Source organism: Alligator sinensis, unplaced genomic scaffold, assembly GCF_000455745.1.
Source record: "Alligator sinensis unplaced genomic scaffold, ASM45574v1 scaffold1801_1, whole genome shotgun sequence".
Lineage (NCBI taxonomy): Eukaryota > Metazoa > Chordata > Crocodylia > Alligatoridae > Alligator > Alligator sinensis.
Window position 1 is genome coordinate 916,685 of NW_005842608.1, and position 23,469 is coordinate 940,153.

The 23,469-nt window shown below is 36.7% G+C and overlaps 1 protein-coding gene across 8 annotated transcripts in view; it reads left to right on the plus strand.

Annotated features, from left to right (window-relative positions):
- NCOR1 (nuclear receptor corepressor 1) overlaps positions 1–23,469 on the plus strand; it is a 98,204-nt gene that overhangs the window by 23,059 nt on the left and 51,676 nt on the right. For all 8 annotated transcript variants that reach the window (XM_025214861.1, XM_025214858.1, XM_025214860.1 and 5 more), the window contains exons 3-14: positions 2,318–2,448; positions 4,467–4,662; positions 6,167–6,349; positions 7,779–7,892; positions 10,547–10,603; positions 10,846–10,898; positions 15,797–15,863; positions 16,872–17,044; positions 19,082–19,172; positions 19,714–19,892; positions 20,318–20,372; positions 21,155–21,256. In XM_025214861.1, the coding sequence (XP_025070646.1) occupies positions 2,318–2,448; positions 4,467–4,662; positions 6,167–6,349; positions 7,779–7,892; positions 10,547–10,603; positions 10,846–10,898; positions 15,797–15,863; positions 16,872–17,044; positions 19,082–19,172; positions 19,714–19,892; positions 20,318–20,372; positions 21,155–21,256 (1,401 nt within the window). The remainder of the gene's footprint in view (positions 1–2,317; positions 2,449–4,466; positions 4,663–6,166; positions 6,350–7,778; positions 7,893–10,546; positions 10,604–10,845; positions 10,899–15,796; positions 15,864–16,871; positions 17,045–19,081; positions 19,173–19,713; positions 19,893–20,317; positions 20,373–21,154; positions 21,257–23,469) is intronic.

Sequence of the window (23,469 nt, forward strand, 5' to 3'; positions counted from 1 at the left end):
GCTCCAGTGGGGAAACTAATACAAATTTTCTCTCTTGGCAATGAGTTTTCATCTTAACTTGAATGAGTTTATCACGGGTTGTGTATTCCAAATTCTTTTCTTTTGTTTGTTCTTTCATCTAATAATGTTTGATCATTGGACCAGATGTAGCCAGGGCACTGAATGGTGTGCATTGTCAAATACTGACAGAACAGTGCTTACAAGCACCACCAAAACTTAGCCTAGGTTATGGCAGGAGTGTGTCCTGTTGTGCTCTCGACAGGATGCAAGAGAGTTTATCGTTGCCCAGCTCCTCCTGTGAAGAACCCAGTGTGGCTTCAGTGCGCTTGTGAGCAAGGGGAAAACATGGGTTTACAGTACATCTTCACCTATCATGTCAGGGTGGCAGGGATCAGGCTGGCCATCAAAGAGAGCTTTGACTCTTGTAAGCAGTAACCAAAGCTGCTGTTCATTGACTTGATTTGCTGGCACAGATCACCCAAAAGGATTTCATTTTGGTCCTATCCTTACTCATCACTGTTAAGCTTCTGCTCTGCCCTGGAGCTTCCCCAGTGCAAGAAGAACTGTGCAGGATTGCCAGCTTAGAATTCCCCTGGTTTAGCAAAATGCTTGGCTGCTGTGTTAAGGTAGCTTTGGCTCCCCTGGCCATTGTAGCACTGCAAAGGAACTCAAGAACAATTGAGGTCCGTCCTATTAGGCTTTTTAGGTTACCAGTGGTGAGGAGGATACATCCTGCGGCTAATATCCTCTTTCATGACTTGTTAGAAGTGGTTTAGCCTGTCAAGCATTAGTTCTGCTTCCATATTTTCTTGAAGAATTGGATAACAATCTGTAAATTAAAATAAATACGTTATTGTATGGTTTACTGTTTTAGGCCCTTCCTCCTTAGGTTATAAACTTTGGGTCAAGGATTCTCTCATCCTGTTCTGCACAGCATAAGCTTAATCTGTAAGATAAACCTACTGTCTGTAGTGGCAGTATCCTTGAGCACATTTGGGTTCCTTTGGGTGGACTGTCCCGTAGACCAGAAGCAGCCCCAGTGGGCTTATTGGCACTGTCATCAGCCTGCCCTATTGCTGCACAGAGGCAGTGTGTATACTGGTTCAGGTTTAGGAGGAGGCAATCTGCCCGGTGCAGTGCATTCAAGGTCATCACCATTAGGGCCCGTAAGTTTATCACGTAGATGTAGTCTTAGAGATGCTACTGTAGGAAGTCTTGAGGCAAAAAAACCCAACACATGTATGTGCTGTCGGTTCTGATGGGTGGTTTATTGTGTATCTCATGCTGTTGTGCTGGCTAGGAATGTCTAGTGATATACTGGACATTAAGTAAATGTATAAGCTTGCTGAGATGTAAAGAATTACATGGTTATCTTTTTTCTTTCTTGTTTTTTCTTTTATATAATGCCTTTGGAGTCCCCCTTTGTCAGAGGATGTACAGAAGGAGGGAAGCAGTTTGGTAACTGGGCAGTTTAATGCCATGTGCCCATCGGTGCTGATGCTAGTTTGAAGAGCATCCTGTATTTATGCTATAGTATAAGATGATAGTATTTTTCCTTCTCGTTATATCCAATCATATTTGGAAAAGTTTTATTCTTCTGGAGAATGCATGTATTGTACTGTCAGTTTAGCACCTTTGCAATTGTTTCCTATGTATTTCTAGCAACTTATTTCTTGAACTACTGGCGCCAGGGACTCATGTCGTGCCGTTTGGAAGCTGGGATCTCAGGCTTTCAGGTGGCACAGAGCTTTTAGTTCTTGTAATCTCTGATCTTAAATCTGTGTCAGACTTTGGTTAACAATGCTTTTTTGGCCCTGGTCCATGACAGAGTATGTCAAGCCCTGAGCCTCGAAGTAGTGCAATTTAGTACCTGTGTTTTCCTGCCAACATATAGATACAATCTGTTTTTTCCCCCCAGACATGTCTGGAGTACAGACCTTCACACAGAGTGGAGAGACAAATTTTGTTTTCCTTCTGTTGTGCCTCTGCTTCAAACAGACCCCTTCCCTCCCTTTCTCTAGGCAGTGCCTTGTCAGATGTGGAGGCATGCCCCAAATATCTTTGAATTTCTGTAACTACTGTAGGAACACTTTTTGCAGTGAATCTTCAATAACCTATTACTTGGGTAAATGGAAAAACTGCCATTTTAAGACTCTAGCTGTTAGTTTGTAGCAAGGCTATGATAATCTCATGTTTGTTTTTTAAGAATAATTCAGAAACCATGATTCCTTTAGCACTTTTTAGCGTTCTTGGCTCAGTCTTTGATGTCTTTGAATGTTCATGCTTGCTGAAGTGTCAGAATTATTTTTGTGTGTAGGAGTTTGCAGTTCCTGATTATCGTTCTTCTCATCTGGAAGTCAGTCAGGCAACTCAGCTTTTGCAACAGCAGCAGCAGCAGCTTCGGCGACGGCCTTCCTTGCTTTCAGAATTTCACCCGGGCTCTGACAGGTGAGGGCATCCTGTCTTTAAATTGTTTAAAGATAAAAGGTATCGGTAGCGATACCTTTTAAACGAGACTTTAGTATAAATTGTGTATTTATAACTAAAAAGTTTCAACAACTTTTGCTTGAGAACTTGGCCTTATGCTCAGTGTTCTCCATTAATTAGGTGTTGATTTGCTGTGCTGTTTGACATCCTGGTACGCCTACTTCATTTAAACGAGTGGCATAATTCTCAAGTCCCGTGGCTTAAATAAGATGTGTCTTTCACAGACAGGAAATGATGGTTGTGCTTCGCTTTCCCTGTACCTCCCTCAACAATGCTTTCTCAGCAAGCAACTGAGAACCCAAGGGGATATTACAAACTAGTATTATAATAATATTCTAGGCAAAAGTGTGCAAGTTTTTGTTTCCCTGAGCTACACGGGTGAGGAGGCTTATGCAGCAACACTTAAGAATCATCATTGTTTCAATATTGGTTTTTTACATTTCCTAGATTCTTTTGGAATAAAATTCATAAACCTGAATATGTAACCAAGTATTTTTCTGTAAAGGAAAAAAGCATCAAAGTGTGGTGCAAGAATACAAGCTAATTGCACTGTCTGTGGGATGGGATGGGGGGTGGGGAGAATAAAAGGGATTTGTCATTTGGTCTTCTTGGAAGTCACTTTACAGTCCATTTGGAATTGGTTGCTTTTGAAACAATTTTACCAGTTTTTTGTATGCCAGTTCTGCCTGCATATAAGTAGATATGGGTTCTTTTGGTTCCACTGATTTAACTGTGGACAAGTAGAGTTGAGAATTATAGCTTGTTGTTGCCATGAATTTGTCTTGCCAAGTCAGAGAAGTTGGTTTAATTTAATTTTTTGTTCACTCACAGGTATAATTACATTCTGATGTACAGATTTATGCATATGCTACTCCTTGCAGTGAGATAAAACTGCTTTTCTGTTTTGGTTATATGCTAAACTTCAAACCCAGTCCATACCTGATTGCTCATTCTGGTCACAGTGTAGTGAGGGAGCCACTGCTCATCATTATTCTGGTGATAAATACTATGTAAATACTTCTCTGGCTCTGGCTGCTAGTTAGAGTATTCCCATAAATAAGTGCATAATCGTGGGTACAGGATTAACCTGTTGTTTTCATGTTTCATCTTCCTGAAGATGTCAGTTGGATTCAGTTAATGTTACCCAAAAAAAGAGTGGCTGTAAGGCCTTTTGAAAACCCTATATCAGGTAACAGAAGTACAAACACTGCTCTGAAATTGTGCAAAGCTCATTTGTTAGTCTTGGCAAAGTACAGGAATTGTCATCTTTTCTGTAAAATACCCTGAATAGGTGATAAAGCATGAGAGAGACCTTTTTTGAGACCTGGTGCAAAGAATCTAATGAAGCTGCTCTTTTACTTCAGAAAATGAACAGGAGTCATTTCCAAATAACTTTCAACTCATAGCAGAAATGCTAGAGTGTTTGTCACAGCTGAATTAGAGAGGGAGTGTTGAAACAAGTTGCCAAGTAATCTTTGTTTGCTTTTATCTATATTTGAAACTTTTTCAACAGGTAAAAATGAACTCATTGAAGCATCATTCTTATGCAATGCAATACTAAACTAACCAATCTGAATTTTGTTCTGCTTTGCACCAAACCTTTCTTTTAAACACACTTTTAGCAGTGGTATAAACTTCTGTTACTACTTTGGTGCGATGGGAATCTATTTTAAATTGTCCTTTTGTAGGTTGAAACGAACTTGTTTATAGTTAGTTTTTTAAGTGAAAAGCTTATGCTCTCAGGGGTATAGGTATATTTTATTTTATATAATAAAAGCTTATGCTCTCAGGGGTATAGGTATATTTTATTTTATAAAGTAAAAGCTTATGCTCTAGAATTACACATTTAAAATTTTTGTCTCCTCACCATTTAAGCTTTGAAATATTAAGTGATTTAGTAAAGGGTGATGAATTAAACTGAGCACCAAATAAGGTTTTCTTGGATAGTAAGTGCATTTAAAAAATCTTCCATGTTTTAGGCCTCAAGAAAGGAGAACTGGATATGAGCAGCAGTTTCATCCAGGTCCATCACAGACAGATCATGATTCTTTGGACACTAAGCGTCCACGTCTTGAACAAGTTTCTGATTCCCATTTTCAGCGTGTCAATACTGCTGCTGTCCTACCTTTAGTACATCCTCTGCAGGAGGGATTGCGCTCTTCAGATATTAAGAAGGTAAGATGATTTTTATTGTCATAGTGAAGGCATGGGCTAACAGCTTAAAAATGCAATTGGATGGCTGTTTTTATTTCAGAGATTACTATAGTGAATAAAATAGTATTCAAATTGAGTTGTCAAGAAGGTGAACAGTTTGTAATCAACATTTGGCACATTGACTGTTCGCTGTGTGGTACCTGGTTGTGTTTACACACACAGCTTGCAAGTTAAGAGTAGAACTATTGTTAGTCATGTGTTTTGAAGATGAGAAAAGGCATTTTGTTCAGTTGCATAGTATGTTTGCAGTTTCATTGTTTCTAGTACAGAATTGTAGAACATTTAACTTAAACCAGTCTTTTAAGTTTTCAAGAACCATGGTTTAGATTTTTTACTGTTTTCTACCACTGGGTCTTGACAGAGAAAGCCACTCAAACCTCACCTGGAAGACCCTGAGTACCCATATTTCCACTCATTTAAATGGGAGTGCAGAGAACTTTGTACATGCCAGAATTACACTCCAAGTTTTCAAGCAGTTTCTTTTAAATTTTTCTCAACAAACCTTCAAAATGCATGTTTGCACATGATTTCTGAATGAGCTGAGCTCCCAGTTTGTTTAATGGAATGTGCCAGGTGCTTATCATCTAAAAAAATCAAGGCATTATTTGTGGTGCCTCTGTACGTATGGTTTCAACAGCTAAAAGGCACCAGATTTTTAAAATGAGTAGATTTTTATATTGCCATATTTATTCTGCTTTTCATAATCTTTGTACAGCTTATATGTGTGAACTCAAGTTAGGAAATCATGTCAGTATGTGATTTCTTAATAACTTGCTCTGCTGCATTGTAAAGATAAGATCAAAGGGGGATTGGAAGAATCAAGCAGATGCACGCAGTGTAATGTTTTCACTTAAATGTGAATGACTTTTATCTAAGTATTATACTGACATGCACCTTCTCAGTTGTATGCAATTCAAAGTACCTTGAAGGAAAATCGAACTAAAGCACGTAATTTGTTTCATTGAGACTGGCTTGAATGAGGGATGCATTTTCCAAATTAGTCATGGCTACATTCAGGGTTTCATCATATTTCACTTCAAAGGTTTACTCAAATGTTCAGTGCATGCAAAATTGAAGATAGGCCCTACCATATTTTTGCTGAACTGTAAACAGCGACTACATTTTTAGGATGTATTTTAACAGGGTAACTTCCTGATCTTTTCCTATTAATTCAGGGTTGCGTGAAATTCAAGGCAGCTATTACTGTTTAATAATGTGGGTATACTTTTTCAGTTTCTCATTTGCTAGCTGACCATCAAGTAAAGATACCCAGAATGGAATTTTGTCAGAACTGTAGGCATTTGTTTAGAACTATCACAGTGTTAGTGATGTACAAGGTAATACTATATACAGTTGAAAGATCTGGTTCATTTACAGTTTGAGAACTACCAATACTTTAGCTGCATACTACCACATGTGAAGATAAATCCATGCAGCTGACTTTTTATCAATTATTTTATTTTAGGAACCAGCTTTTGGAGGCAAGCATGAAGGGCCATCCTCTCCCATCCCTGGTCAGCCATGTGGAGAGGACCAGAATGCTTCACCTTCAAAACTGTCGAAGGAAGAGCTTATACAGAGCATGGATCGTGTAGATCGAGAAATTGCAAAGGTGGAACAGCAGATCCTTAAACTGAAGAAGAAGCAAGTAAGCAAGCACCTAAATACCAGTTACAATTACTGTTTCTTTCTTTGTTGGCAAAGGGCAACATTAAAATAAGATACAAAGTAAATGAACCAAACACCTTTTTTAAAATGTATGGGCTAAACTTATGGTCTGTTAAAACCTCTAAATGGATTGAGCGTAATATTCTGGTTCATAAATGCTACCCTCTTTACAAAGTCCTGGTAAAAATTATCCTGAAATGTTAAGAATAAATTACTGAAATGGAAGAATTTCAGTAGGATTTGAATCTCCAGCTCCTGTTACCACTATGTTACTTCCCCAATTCCCCCCCCCCCACTCTAGTGTTGTAGTATAGTTTATCAAAGTCAGCTTTCCATTAATCACTTTGCTTTAAAGTTGTCTTGACTGATAGCAGCAGAGTGGGTGCGTAAGTTTTCAAATCCAATTTTGTGTCATGGTCCTGCGAGAATTAATCAGCCTTGCACTTTAATGAGCTGGAAAACAACCTGAATTAGATCAACGAAAGAGCATGTTAATGGCCATCTTACTTTTTGGCCACTTTCTCCCTTTCTTGATACAAAATGAATGAGTATTGTGGTGTCACAGCTTTTTGTGAATATTCAAATAATAATAAGACTACTAGCAAACTGCTTGCTGAAAAAGTGTGTGAGACCTCTGAATTTCAGTAAGCTTAAACTTTAGACTCAATCCAACTTGGTATGTGAACATGCTTCATGTGGTATTTTGTGAAGTTTTAAAAGCTGATTTTTTTCATGTAATCCTATAACATGATACGTCATACCTTGGAATGTATTTTATTCTTTTATGGTGTATTTCTGGCCTGCACAAGGGAAGGCTGTTAAAGCATAAAAATGAAGTTGCCATTGGTTTGAATACATAGAAATACTTTGGGATGAAAGGCGCACACAAGTGTAGTTGCTGTGAAAAATAAAAGCACCAAGCACCAAGTATCCCTTTAAATCTCTCTGTGTTTTATTTTTGCCATGAAGTGTCATTTTAGAGTGGGTATATTTCTGTGGAATTTTAGGATGACAGTAACTCTTAAGAAGATAGCAAAGATGGTGGCAACCAGAATTTAAAATAATTTATTCTAGCGTATTCTTGGATTTACCATATTTGGGGATTGTTGTGCTGCAAGAAAGTTTGCAAAATTTTGTGTAACTTAAGTATTTTTGGTTGAAAGTTTAAATATCGGTCATTTGAATCAGAGTTGGTTGTTTGACAGTTCAGACTTAGAAAGAGTGACTTCACTAATATTTTAAAAGTCTCACATTGGCATTAAACCCTGTTCCGTCATACCTTGCAAGTTAAATAGTGAAATGACAAGCACATCAAACTGTTGATCACATGCATATTTTATCTCTGGTGACTAATTACTGGTTAGGGTAACGTGGTGCGGATGGCTGATTTTCTTTCTCTCGTCTCTTAGCAACAACTTGAAGAAGAAGCTGCTAAGCCTCCAGAGCCAGAGAGGCCTGTCTCCCCTCCTCCAGTGGAACAGAAACACCGCAGTATTGTCCAAATTATTTACGATGAAAATCGGGTAAGCTTTTTATTCCGTGTATTTATTTATTTTAGGTTGGTTGACTGAGCATGATTATGCATCTTATCCATTATGCCAAAATTCATTATATCACAGTTCAGCTTTGTAAATATGTACAGTCTTTTCTCTTCTATCATTGGGCATTTTGATAATTTTTTTCAGTCAAAGTACTTTGTCATTAAAAAAGAAGTTATTGTTTGCATGAGATTTTCTTTCCTGATCTCCAAATGTTTTAAACCCAGAAGGTGTCTAGAAAATAGTGTATGAAAATGAGTCTTCGACTCCTCCCCCTCTTCACCAGATTTGTGCTTTGATATGGTTTTAGTGCCTCGGGGAATTTGATCTGAATTCCCTCTGTTTACCAGGATTTGTGATTAGTTTCTCATTTACATTTGTAGGTGAGTAAATCTGGGTGTGTCATGTGGTTTTTATGCTTTTTATATAAAATCTGAGTTCTGACACCTCATGGTTTGGGAGAGTAGATGAATGAAAGAATGAAATATTGGGGCCAACTTCAAGAGATACTTGTGTTGTGTAAGTGGCTAATAAGGTACAGTAGTTGAGAAATGCCCTTTTTGTACCAGGTGTGGTTCCCTGCACCCCAAACTTCCTGGACATCTCAGAGTCCATTTTCACCCTACCGTAGTTCTGTGGTTAATTGATTATGTGGGGAGTGGGGTGCCTGAAGGTTTCTTCTTGCTTGGGGTAGTTATTTGGGTAAATAATTAATGTGGTCAATAGTGCTTGACATTTCCTCAAAGCCCCATGAAGTCCCATGAAGCAGTCCCATGAAGCAGCATGCACAAAAATTAATGACTCTGAATACACGTAACGAATAAGTTAACTGACTGTTCTGGTTATCAACCAGAGATTTTTAAATAAATTCATTTTGGCCACTGATGGCCACATGCTGAAGTTGCTTTGGACCACTGTCTTCTGTGTCAGTCAGCAGACAGGGAGAGTCGTTTTGACGTATGGTTGAGGGTGTAACATCATGTTTGAGCAGTTAGTCAATCACCTTTGCTGTGTCTTCTTTTGCCTGACTTGCTCCTCGGGTTACAAAGCTGTCTCCCATGGAGAAAATGCCAAAAATGAAGCATTACTGAACTAGGTTTAAAATTACTGAGATTTGCTCAACTTTGTTTCTCCATTATTTGTTAGTTAGGACATTATAAATTTAGCAGTGTCAAGTGGACTTCTGACTTCTAGAAGAAAGTTAATCTTCATTAATTTTTTCTACGAATAGCACTGATTTACACTTTGATGCAGAAAGGTACCTCTTATTGCTTCCTGCTTATTTCTAGGTACCTCTTCCTGTTTTGTTTAAAAAAACAACAAAACCCAATATAAACACAGAGTGATCAGCAAGCAAGAAACCATGACGTAAATAATCAGTTTTAATCTTGTTTCACATTTATGCTCTTTGTTTTCCGAAAAAGAGTTTGATTGTGATTGGTTTAAAATTGCTGAGACTTGGTCAACTTTGCAAGGCAGGGACTGTTTATTTTATGGCTTCTGCAAAGCTAAGAATATTGATGCCCAATACAAATAGTTGCGTTCTCCAGAGTTCAGATACTGTGAATTTATTTCTACAACACTTGCTAAACAAATGTTGTGACTGTGTACATAATCTTTGTTTGGGTATCACTTTTTCTGCAGTTGTGCAAGAAAGTAGTTTTCTTTCACTAGCTTGGTTAGAAATTGGAAGCTATGTTGGAACAGACCTTGGGGCTTTTTTTTTTTTTAATGCTCAACTCCAGTTTGATAAAATTTAGCTGAAATAACAGGGGTAAAGTTTAGTCCCAAAATGTGTTTTCAAACCACGTAAACCATTTTTACCAGAGTAATACTATAACATTTGCCTGATATATAATTACTTTCCACAGCTGTGGATTCCAAAATGTTTGTCAGTTTTCTAGGTTTAGAGTAACGTGTAGAAAAGTAGTAAAGTTTAGCAGAACATTCTTTCTAAAAATAATCACTTTCTTCTTGCTTTGTGTGCGCTTGCTGGCATGTTTGCCCCTTGGGACCTCATGTAGACATACTTATAGGGAGGACATGGCTTAAAATTAATGTATTGGATAGTCTTAGTCTGTCTACCAAAGCAAGTCTTTGGAAGGATGGATAGAGATAACAGAGTCTAATTCAGCTTCATGTTTTTATAGCTTCATGTAATATTATAAGTGAACATTTTGTAGTGGCTGTTCTGTTGTAAGCACTGGTAGGACAAAGTCTGTCTTGCATCTGCCTTTCTTTCCTTTGGTTTTTGAGTTAATGTTGTCTTAAGCTAGCCTTTCTAAATTATGCTTCTCTGCTATGGAGAACTTTTCTCCTCTTTGGGTGAGTATGTGTAGGATTTCCTCCAGTGTGATAGTTTATTTTTTTAATTTTGAAGAGGAGAGTTCCTGCTCAGAGGGGCTTGCAATATAGAGTTACCAAGTAGATTGTGTAGCCATGTACAGTGTATGTATGAGTTTGCCAGACTCACTACAGACAGGATGGTTGAAGTAGGCTGACAGACTTAAATATGGAAAGGATAGAAATTTTGCAGATGAGTTCAGGGGAAGATCTTGTGCATTTTTTACCAGTTTGCATTTTTAATGTTTGCAACTGCTTTACTATTTATTTAGACTGTACAAACTGATCTCTTACAGAAAAAAGCAGAAGAAGCTCACAAGATTTTTGAAGGTCTTGGTCCAAAAGTTGAACTAGTAAGTCCGTCCTGCCTCTGGCTTTTTATGTATCTGGCCCTGTGCCTGTCCACTTCTGGACATCTCAGACATCAGCTGATGGGTGCATGCCTGGGGGACAATCAAGTTGCAATGCACCAGAAAATATAAAGTAGGCAGCGCATTATAATTTAAAAAAAATACCCTTTTATAGTCTTGTTCTGTACTCACTAGAGTGGAAACAAGTCCAGTGTTTTTAATGTGTTTACCAATTTGCTTTGTAGCCACTTTACAACCAACCGTCAGACACAAAGGTGTACCATGAAAACATCAAAACGTAAGTATTGGAATTTGTATTCTTGCCATAAAAGCCCTGGAGCTAAACAATGCTTTTTTAGAATTCAATGTTTTTTTTACTTTGTCAGTATTACAAAGCAAATATTGAACTTAAAAGGACCTTTTCAATTTTGTTTATAGTTTCTAGTTCATTTAATGTACTAGTTTTTGTATACAAGTCAGTGCTGCAGCAAATAAGTTGCAAACACTATAAGAGAAGGAAATACACTTCCTTTCAGAATCAAAAACAGAATGTTTTAGGTATTGTAAAAGATATTTTCTCCAAAACTGAACATTGAGACCAGAGTAGTTTAAAAAGACTGTCACTTCCTTCCTTGAACATGTTTAGCAACTTCTAAAACCTTCCCTACTGGTAATAAAAAGTAGGAGTTGTCATTGTTGTACAATGCTGTTGTGCTTTCTGTGACGGGCTGTGATTGCATACTACATTTCTCCATTATTTGTTGGTTACGATGTACTGAATTTAGCAACATCAAGTGGACTCCTGACCTCTCCTAGAAGCAAGTTAATATTCATTAATTTTTTGCCATCTTTCTACCAATAGCACTTATTTACACTTTGATGCAGAAGGGTACCTCTTATTGCTTCCTGTGTATTTCTAGGTGCCTCTTCCTGTTTTGTTTAACAAAACAACAACAAAACCAGTATAAACACAGAGTGATCAGCAAGCAAAAACCCAGAACTTAAATAATCAGTTACCCAGTACGCAGGAGGATACGCGCTCTAAACAGTCAAACAACTGTCTAGCCTAGCATCCACTTACTGAAATTCTAAATTTATAGATTGTATGAAGAATTGATGAATGATGGCCATTTTATTGGTGGTGTGAGTTAAACTGATTTTGGGCAGAAATTCAAATTCAATTAAGGGTAAAAACTAGAATTTTACAAATTAAGCAAAGCTGCATTAAATGTATTGGATACATAACCTTTTTCATACTGAAACATTTTGTATTTAAAATGGTTTTATTAAAGGAAGTATCTAGTTTTTTTAATGGATTTGCTCTTGAAGGATACAACAAGATTTAGAGCAAGTTATTTAGAGCTTCCCATACCTAGTTTTTATTCACAGCTTGGAATAGGAAAACAAGCTTCCTGTTTTTTCGGGGGGGTTTTCCCCTCCACTCTTAATCGATTTCTCAGTTTTGGATGAACTGTTGTTGAACTCGGCTATGAAATGAAGGAAATGTGCTTTCTGCACCTGCAGAGGAGGCTACAGCTGTCAAAAGCTAGTTTATTCCTTCAGTAAACATGGTTTCCAAGAGCTTAGCTAATGCGTTCAGTGGGTTAACTTTTCTGTAAAACTTTGTCAGCACACATGTAGTACTTTAATATTTTTATTTAATTAAAAAGATTTTAATTCATTAGACCTCAATATTAAATTCTCACAAATCATGTTTGATTTTGTTTTCTTTAAAAAAAGCAAAGTGAAAGAATATGTTGTAACTAAAACTATCAATTAAAAATAGATTTTATCCAGCTTGTTCTTTAGCGTGCCCAATCATCTCAAGTGCCATGCCTTCTCAGTACTGGCATTCTCTACTGGAAGGCAGTGATGCCTTCCCTCCTGCCCCATACAAAAACATAAGTAAAAAATAAAGGTAGATGTCAAATGCTCATGTGGTTACATCAAAATGATTAAGGATTTAGCTCCACATTTCTAGGGATGTTGTGGAATAACAGTGTGACCTTCAACTTACAACAAAGCAACCTGTGCCTCTTTCCAAAATACTCTTTCAAGATTCCTGTTTCATCATGTGTTATTCCAGGGTTGTATGGCTACCAAACAAGGTTTGCATTCCTTTCAAGTTGCATTTGCTTTTCTAGTACACCCAACTCTTTGATGGCTGAGTACGATAGCATGATGCTACTATTGGCAAGACAGTGTTTGTGTCCTAGGCAACATGAGAATAATCTTATAAATCTGTCTTTTGTGATTCTTGTATTCCCTATTCTCTTTCACCTGTACTGTAAGACCAAGCAATTGCAAATGTAGCCTAAAGATGTTTCGGCAAAACTATGTTCTCGTTCGTGACATGGCTTCCAAAGAGACTCGTCGTATTAGTACCAAGAGTCTCTCATATTGCCACATCGCTCTTAAGAGTGTAGCTATGTGGAGGCAGTACAGTTGAGGAGAAGAGTTATTGTAGACAGGTAATCACGTTTTAATGTGGTGGTCATTTTAAGATTTGTTAAGGTTATTTCCTTATAGTCCACATTAGACAGATGCTAGGAGCTTACATTGGCAGATGTTAATTAATGGGGTATTATCCTGGTTTTAAGTCAGCTTGAATACATAACTTTGTTTTTTGTCTAACATCATCCAGATCAGAAGCCCTACCATGGCTCGTTAGATTATGTAATGACACTGCTAATTAATTCTATATAAAGTCCGCCCAGAAACAATCTCCAAGCCAAAATAATACTATCCTTTCAAGGGCTTTTGTAAAGTCACTTAGTTACTGATAAATGGTTTTTATGTGAATATACCTGTTGTTAGGATAGACTGTACACTGAAATTATGGCTGGTCAGTTGTAATATGAAGGGTATTAAAAGGCTCTCTTCTGAATTGTTACATTTCTTGTGAATTACAGAAAAGAGCTATTTCCACTGAAGTGTTATTGATGGCTCCAAAGAGCTATTTTATGAGTGCTTAGGATGCTGAAATCTCGTAATACTTTTAGATTGATGCTGATGATACCATTATATACATTGTTAGTGTTTACTGATTTGCTTTTTGTAGACAGGTGCACAAATTAAAATATGATAGTATTGCAGGTGTTAGTGAGAGGAAACATGGGGAACGAGTAATATACGGTTATGCAGGTACTACGTACTGATTAACATAAAGCACCAGGGAAAACAATACTTGCTTCTTTAAAAAAATAAAAAGAATGAAGTTGACTGAAGTTTGAGACTCAGTTTAGTTTTATTGAAATAATAGCTTGGTTCTGCAAGGAGACCTGTATCTCTTTTCAGCAAGTACTTGTGTTGGCATTGATCACGCAGATGCTTGAGGTTTTTTTAGCTTCACCAAGAGCTTGTATCATATAGTTGGCTTAAAGCTGAAGCAAACTTAAGAAATAATTGAAACCTTTGATTTGATACCCAGAGTGGAACATAAATACTCAGTTCTTCATTTAAAATTAATCTGGTGAAGGCAATGGTTACAAAATTATTTAATGTCCAGTGTCTAAAAAACTCTTTGCATGTACATATATGTATATGTACTTAAAAAAAAAATTGTTATGAAAGAAACACACAAGGCTCAAATTAAATATTGTATAGGTTAAAGCTTTTTAAACCTATTTGTTTTCTTTATTTGGGATGCTTGTTTTGGAACAAAAGCCACTTTGTTTTAAAAAGCTTTAGAATACCGAGGTCTCAGGCTGGAACCGAAGATTTTATACTTTCTGGCTAATAGGGATTAAAGTCTAACATTGAGGAACCCAAGTTGCTGTGAGAGTTAAAGTAAGTTTACAGTGCAGTGTTCAGAGCACTCTGGTTCATTCCCATGTACTTGCTAAAGATAAAACTGCTTATACAATCTGCTGTGATTATTAGCTCTTTAATTTTCCTTGTAGATATTCTTAAAGGTTTCAAAGTTAAGAAATAAAATTTTTGAAATCCCTCCATTTGCAACCTAGTTTTTGCCTAGTTGCCATGATCTCTAAAGAGTTCATATAGTAGGAACTGGGAAGATTTGAACATAAGATGACTCATTCAATCAACTTTTTTTCTCACATCTGTGTAATACTACATTTGGTCCCTTCTTTCAGAGTAGCTTGCCTAATTAAGTAGGTATTTGTTTGTTTTTCCACTGAGACACTCTAAATAAACTATATCATTTTACATAGCTGAATTCAGTCCCATACTGTGCATAGTATAAAAGCACTGTGACTTGAATGATGTGCTATTTGTGAGGCAGGTGGGTGGGAATTTGCACTTATTGTGTTGGGGCTGCCTAGTTTTAAAATTTTGTTCATCCGGTAGTCTAACCCAAAGTGCTCTAAACTACTGGAAAAAACCCTTAAATAGCAATGTGTTGAGACCTTTACTCTAACTGGAGTTCTGGCTTCATTGCAAGTCTTACTAATAATTTGTCTCATTTTCATAATGCAGAAGACAAGGATTTTTGTCGGTGATAGCTTTAATTGGACCAACTGGATTGCTGGAAGGGATGTAGACAAGCTTTCGGGTACCATTGTATACTTCCTTAGGTCTCGGTAGTAAAAGTTTGTAGTAAGGCAAATGTTTTATACATGAGAACTGGTTCATGACACTTGTAAGATAATGGGCAAATGAGATCCTGAAAAATATCTCTGAATGAAGAAGATAAAACTACTGGAATCGAACCCTCAACCAAAATCAGAAGCTGTCTACCAACATCATTTATGATGTTCCTGCATATGCAAGTTATGTAGTGTTTAAGAAACTAGTGTGAAATCAGATAAGGTTACCTACGTTGGCAAACTTGCAATGTGAGGGAGTTGCAGAGGTCCTTCATTTGCAGGGTACCATCTTTCCCAAGTTCAGCGAATCACCTCATCTCCTTCATGGATAAAAAGCTCATGCTTGCCTAGGTTAGCCAGGATTCTCTCTGTTTCTTAGCAATTCCTTCCTTCAGGGATATCCTTTGTTGTCTGGAGCAGGATTTTACTTTATCAAACATTTTCTGGTGTGTCAAAAGAAACAGCATCAAATGTAAGGTCCCTTCCAGCCCCTAGCAACTATGAAATGAAGCAGTCTAGTGCACAGAAGACTTTACAACAACTTTAAGAATATTTTAAGGAATATAATTTTTCTGAGATCTTGGATGTTGTATGTGAACATGTTGGTTAAATTATGGTTAATGTTTTTTCTGATTTTGTTTTCTAGAAACCAGGTGATGAGGAAGAAGCTAATTTTATTTTTTAAGAGAAGAAATCATGCAAGGAAACAAAGGGTAATGCTACAGTGCCTTTGTGTAAATCAGAATAGCGACTTAAGCCCATTCGACACTAGACTCAAATTCTTTTTTACATTAATATACATCAGCTTTAGAGAACTGCACAGTTTAGGCTGATTTTCATATTCACTGCATGCTTGTCTTCAGCAGTGGCTTATGCAAGAATTATTTCAAGAGAGTGTGCATATAGAGTAAGAGAAAGGGGCTGGACATAAATTCTAACTAGCGTAAGAGTGAAATGTTTTTTCTTCACAATAAGCTCAAAAAGAAAGCAAATAATTACTAATTAAGGCTTTTTGAGTAAAGACCAGACCAAACTAATTAGTGAATTAAGTAAGAGTCACTGTATCTTGCCAACAGCATTTTTCAGACTAAATGAAAAGGTTATATTTTCCACTCCAATTTTATTCTCAGTGTAAAGTAGTCTCCTCTTAACTTGCCTTGCCCTGTAAATTTAGGTTAGAATGCTGTCTGGAAACTGGTAAAATCTAAGATAATTAAAATGTTTACAGTATTTTACTTTTCACGCTTATGCTTTCTACATACATTTTGCTTTTAATTTAGTAAGAAAAATGCAAGTAAACTAGTCAGTCTCTTTCTCTTCATGTTGTTGCATAAAGCAGCAATGTTTTGGTTGCAAACCCGTGGAAAAGTGTTTGAATTAAAAGAACTGTTTTCAATGACTCTCATCTCTTCATCCAGAACCTATAACTAAATTATTTGATGGTGTCATCCAAAATCATAACAATGTGCATAAACCAGAATGAAATAGCTAAACATAGAGAAGAGGTTTTGGCAATGAAGAAGCCTCTTCTCTTCCTCCCTGCCTAAAACTGAGGGCACTACCTCTTCAGAATAGACCGGCCTCAATTTAGGATGAGTTTTGAGTATCCATTTCTAAACCCTGTGGCCTCTGTACAACATGTCATAGCTCGGAGTTAGCAATACACTGATAACTTGGTGTGTTTGTTTTCAGCTCTCTCTTTTTTCCCCTTAACTTTAAAGGAACAGAAGATTTGTCAACGTTATGATCAATTGATGGAGGCATGGGAGAAAAAAGTCGACAGGATAGAAAATAATCCTCGTAGGAAAGCTAAAGAGAGTAAAACAAGAGAGTACTATGAGAAACAGTTCCCAGAAATCCGAAAACAGAGAGAGCAGCAAGAACGATTTCAAAGGTAATGGCATGCACTCTTGATATTGCTTAAGGGTGATCTTCTTGCTCTTAAATTTTGTCCAATGCAAAACATTTGTTTCATGACAAACTATTTCAGTTCCTCTCCTGTGCAATAATTTGAAATGTGGCTTTTATACCCATGGTTTCCTAGACAAAGTGAAATGTCAGCTTGTTTTATATTTGAATGCATGCCCTTGCATGGTTCCTCATGTTTCAAGGCATTGAATTCAAGCTTCTTTTCACCTCTCAAGAACCTTCATAACTTCTTTCACTGCTTGTCCTCTCTTCCCTCCCGTCTTGTACTGCCCCTTTCCCTTCTGCTTAGTGACTTCCAACCTTGTTTTGTTTTTTAGCTTTTTACTGGCATCTCTGCTTCTTTCCACCTTGTCCTTTGTTCCATCTCTTTCCTTTTAAATCTGTCATGAAATCCCACTGACTCAATACATGTAGGAATTGATTAATTAAATGATGGCTGCCTCAAAGAGGTAGGTTATTGTCACTTAGATGACCTGCCTATGTATTTGCAGCGGGGGGTATACCTTCATTTTTTAATTATTCGTTAGCATGGGCAAACTGAGTTCAGATCTAGAAGTCATTTTGTAGCCAGTATTTCCCTGTCAGTAGATACCTATATTACTCCTTTCTGACTCATGACCACTCAGATTCCATAGCCTGAAGTCAAAGCACAGAGTTTACTTGGGGTTTTTTTTGGTTAAATTAAAGGTTGTTATTGAATGACCTTTTGTTAGACATATCATGTTTTTTCAGTCAGGAAGCTGTGGTTACTGACATTAAGTGAAATTATAATTATAGCTCCCTGCTGTTTAACACTTGGTAGGTCAAAATTAAGCAAGGAAAATTATACATAAATAGTTTTAAGAAGTGTACAATGTAAATCATTCATAATTATAAACATTTTTCTATAGGTCTGTAAATAATCTTTTAATTTTAAAAAGCTGCGTTTGAAAGAATACCATTTGATCAAAATTTTCAGTTGCACCTTAGTTCTCAAGAACTGTGGAGACAAATTATATATGCAAATTTAGGCTTTAGATGAAGAGACCCATATCTCTCAACCTAATATAGAACTCGGACCATCATCTTTCTTAACCCCTAATCTATGTTTTGTGATCGCATGCGGGGTGGGGGAGGATTTACGGAAAAAAACTTCTTATAGTAAAGGGCTATATTCTATTTTTTTTTTTTTTTAAAAGATCTTTTGCCTATGTTTATATAGTATCAAGTGTGATAAATTCCCTGGCAGTGATTGGGGTCCCTATGTATTACTGCCCAGTTTGTATTAAGAAATGGTTTATTTATGTGTTTGCTTATTTTAGAAATAATGTTGTGTCATTTGACTTTCATCAAAACTGTTTTTAGTGATGGGAAAGGCCCATTGGATATTTTGCTAATCTGCTTGTCAGCCCAGGATTATTCCCTGTTGCACTTTTTTTTGAGTGCTGAAATTTAAAAAAATACTGAGTTTATGAAGGGAACTGCATTTTATAATAATGAGTTAGTGTGATGTTCTTAAAATTAGAGATAAATAATTGAGAAATGATTCACAATTATTTACTTTCTTTCCCTTCACTGAAATGAGCACTGGTGACTTATATTGGTACCTGGAATGACTAAATCTTTTCTAGGCAAGTGTGTGTGTGTGTGTGTGTGTGTGTGTGTGTGTGTGTGTGTGTGTTGGCAGGTGCACGGAGTGGAACAAGAGCAGAGGGGAAGATTTGCAAAATCAGTTTCTCCTACTGAAGTCAGTGCTAAACCTCTTATACTTCCTGTATCGACACAGGCAGTTCTGCTGCCTGTCACCTTGGTGAATGAGTCCTTGCTAGTCATATTTTAAAGTGCACCGTGTAACTTAGATTGGGTATTCTTTCAGCCCTTCTTCCATAAAAGATTGGTATCTCAGATACTGGGCTTAAATTAACTATATTTAAATGATTTTAAATGTATTCTTTTGTACAAAATATCAAGACATGGATCTTTTTTTCCCTTCACCCCCCCCTTCCCTTTCCTCAAAATCTAGGGTTGGTCAAAGAGGGGCTGGTCTTTCAGCAACTATTGCTAGAAGTGAACATGAGATTTCTGAAATCATTGATGGACTCTCTGAGCAGGAGGTGAGGCTGTTTTGTGTACTTCATTTTATCAGCGCAGCAAATAATTTATAACTCTTCCTTTAGATACTGAAAAACATCTTTGGATACATGTGTGTGCACTCGTGCCCCCTTCAGATTAGTTTAGTTTAGGATAGCGTCTGTGAGCCTTCTCCTGAAAAGGGTGTTTGCTCTGTGACCTAGCTTTCTGTTAAGCACTTCTGTCCTGGCATGTCACGTGTACTGTAACTGTCCTATTTCTCCCCACTTCTAAGGCAAATAGGATTTTAAGATGTAACTTTTTTTTGCTTTTAAAATATTTGACTAATGTCCATAATCGTGAAATTCATAGCACTGTTTTGTCATCCCTTCAGTTCATACTACTAATTTGGGTGGGCATAACTTTTAAAGGAGAAATTAAAATGCTTGGGAAGATTAAGATGTAGGCAGAGTACTATGGTGCTGCTGTTTTAAGTCATAGTGAATGGGTGTAATATGTTGCCTATACAAGCTATTTCCTAATATAAACACTTAATGCCTCCTACTATTTGTCCTTTGCCCTTAGAACAATGAAAAACAAATGCGTCAGCTCTCTGTCATTCCTCCCATGATGTTTGATGCAGAACAAAGACGAGTGAAGTTTATTAATATGAATGGTTTGATGGAGGATCCCATGAAGGTTTATAAAGATAGACAGTTCATGAACGTTTGGACAGACCATGAGAAGGAGATCTTCAAGGAAAAGTAATTGGCATTTTTATCTTTGTCTCCATTACGCTGTGAGTGACATACATGTCTAAGTACATAGTAAAAACTAACCAATTTCAGTTCACACTGGTAAAAGTGTCCAGTAACACACACACACGCTTCCCAGTTAAATCAAGCACCACTTTTTTGCTGATTTCTACTTCTAGTTGTTGTACAGGAAATCTTTTAAAAGTTAATTTACTGAACACATTAACATTTAGGTACAGCTCTTGTTGCTGGTAATCCAGAAGTAGATGTAGTTAGAATGTGCCTAGATCTAAAACTTGCATACATTGATTAGACTAGCTTCATTTGGGGAAGTCAGAGGCTTGCTGATGGGACACAGTTGTGTTCCAGACTTTTAGATTGATGTTATCATGTATTATGCTGTTACAGTGAAATATTTCTTTGATTTATAAAAGGTTTGTCCAACACCCCAAGAACTTTGGTCTAATTGCCTCCTACCTGGAAAGAAAGGTAAGATGTTTCAGGACATAAACACTGTGTACTGCTTTTTATTTTCTGGAAGCGAGTTTGTTTAGTTGATCTTTTTGGTTGTCCCAGTGACTTGTTCTCTTCTTGGAATAATTTATAATTTCAAAATCAAATCCCTCATCCAGTGTGGTGGTAGCAATTATTTTTCAGACAAAATAGAACCCTAAAAACAAGTTGTGTACAAACACCTAAAAAAACCCCTCAATAGCATTACATTTGTGCATTAAGACTAAAGGAAGAGAGGACATTGCAATTTTGTTTTATTTGAAGCAGGTAAGAAACCTCAATTCTTTAGTTAAGTTAGCAATGTTATCTCTAAGGACTCTGATCCCACACCAAAAAATCAATTAGACTTCACTGAAAGCAAAGTCAGACTTTAAGTTGGGGCTGAGGTTCTACACGGTCTATTTGAAAGACAAAACTGAAGAAAAATCATTTAACAATGAGGATCAGTCCAGTTGCTTATGACATGGGTCCTCAAAAATATAAGGAAGGACTTGAACTTGCTAATGATAAGATGTTAGTTAAATCATGCAGAATGATCTAGCTGAGAGGTTTTATGAATATAATATCTAGGGATTAGGTTTAATATGCAATAACAATTTTATTCAGATTTATGTTTGCTCATCTGTTTCATTACTGAGCAAAATTTTCAAATTTTGCTAAATCCTAGTGACTTAACTAATGTAAATAGTGCAATGTCACATTTAATTTTTTGGACTTTTGAGCTGCAAAAACTGATTACTTCTGGTCTTTCACCATAGAATGTTCCTGATTGTGTGCTGTATTATTATCTAACCAAGAAAAATGAGAATTATAAAGCACTTGTGCGAAGAAATTATGGAAAACGTAGAGGAAGAAACCAGGTAGATTGCTTGTTTGTGTGAAAGTGACTTTTAGAATGAAGGCAAATGTGAATCAAATTTAAAACACATTTTCAAATATTATTTTCATAATATTTTCAAAAATTATTTTCTTCTTATACTTTGTATTTGCTTATTTGCAGTTCTTACTAAGGCAATTCATTTGTTTTGAGGACAGCAATAGCTATTGAGGTCAGATCTATCAGCAAATCATACAAAGGAGCCAGTAGAAATTAGGCAGGGCATATGATGTTCAGTGGAAAATACATAATCACTTGACAATGTCTGTCAAAAACAGAAATTAAGAGTGCTCATTATCTGGTGGTCAGGCTGAAAGTCAAGCTGGAATATAATAGCAAAAGGAAAAATAGATCAGTTACTTTTAATACATGCAAATTGACAAATCTGCTGATTCACAAAGAAATCTTTTGGAGTATTAGAGGTGTTTGGAGAAAAGAGTAACATGTTATGAGAACAGTTTTATATGTTTACTTGGCTGCCAGGGTTAAGATAAAAATTGCAAAGTAATGAAAACTAAAGAAACTAACAGTTTTGGTGAAAGGTAAGAAATGTATGTGTTAAATGTGGGGAAAGTCAGAACTGGAAGAGCAGAGAAGCTGCATTTAGAAACATAGCAATAGTGCTTCTGATAGGGTAAGAAAGAAGGGTATGGTTTTTAGATAAGATATGGACATAATTGCTGAGGTGGAATCGTTAAGATGACTGACAACCAAGGCTAACAGTGAACAAACCTCTTTAAAAGAAATGTGAACAATCTGGAAACCGACAGGTCTTTTGGGGGCTTTTTTGGTTAACTTGCTCAATTAAGAAGATTTTAGAAATGTGAAATAATGGAACCATTGTATTTGGAAAACCCTAAATTGGTCTACTCATTTCTGCTGATCAGCTATCTGTTACTCACATCCTGGCAGAAATACTGAAAAGGAAGACCCAGTGAGATTTGAAGTCTCTGTCTCCACTGATGGGGAATTGTAAAATGGCAAATTTCAAAAGTAGGATTTAGAAATGTTGAGAACTACACAAGGTACAGATTACATCTGCTAAAGCAAATGGTGTGATGCAACTACCAGTAGCCGAAAAAATCTTGACGTTACTGTTAGTTGAGCCAGTTGTTTTGTAGTGAAACGTTGCAGGAAAGCTGTTGTTTTATGCATCATCCAACATCCGAGGTAACGGAGTCCCTTCTCTCTAATACTTTTAATTCTTCACAAAATAATAAGTCTGCCAGTGTCTTAACTCATACATGTGTCGAAAAAATGCACAGAGGAAACTGTATGGAAGTTTTGACTTCAACACTTGAGTCTCTTCATGAAATCATCACAAATCAAAGCATATTAGAAAACATGCTTCAGCATACTAATTAACACAGGCAACACCTTGCAATTCTCTCAGTGCTGTTGTGGCAAAGCTGTTCTCAACTGTATTCTCACTGATAGCCTCAGGTAGAAAAAATAGCTCTATTGCAAGTAGGGTTAGGGCTCCCTAGAAGTAGGGTTGTTTGGTTTTTTTTTGTCTTTTCATGAAGATATCTTTCATCAGAGCTAACCAACCTGCGACAAATCATTGATTGCTTTATCAAGAGATTGTACTGAGCATCATGCTTTGCCAGAACTCTTCTCAAACCATGAGTCATTGTGGACTTCTTTTTTTGTTACAAGTCGTATTGGAGTTCATCGAAACATTACTTGCAGTGGGTTCATATTGGGAGAGGACTCCAATGGGGAAATACCCACTGGCTTGAAATAAATCACGCTTTCCAAATGTTTATTCAATCACCTTGAAAAATGAAAGTGGAACAGAAAATGCCTATGGAATAAGGAACTAACTTCAGCATTATTATTTCAGCATAAAAGTTACTTGGTAAAGAGCTAGATTGTGTCATCTCTTGTGTTGAGCAGTACTTCCACAGTCGTCAGTTGGGCTCTTTGAGAAATAAAGTGCTGCTCAGTGGGAAGAATCTGGCCAGTTGTCAGGCCCTAAGTTTTGAGGTACTCAAGGAATGCTTTAAATATGGAAATAATCAACTTAAAAATTCCCTTACCTACGTTGTTGAATCTTAAATTTTTGAAATAGCGTGAATATAAAATTCTAATGTGTTTTTCACCAGTTTCACTGTTTGCTTTGAAACTTTTTCAGCTTGACTAATGAAAATATCAGACAAGTTTGCTTACATTCTTATCCACTACTATGAAGCA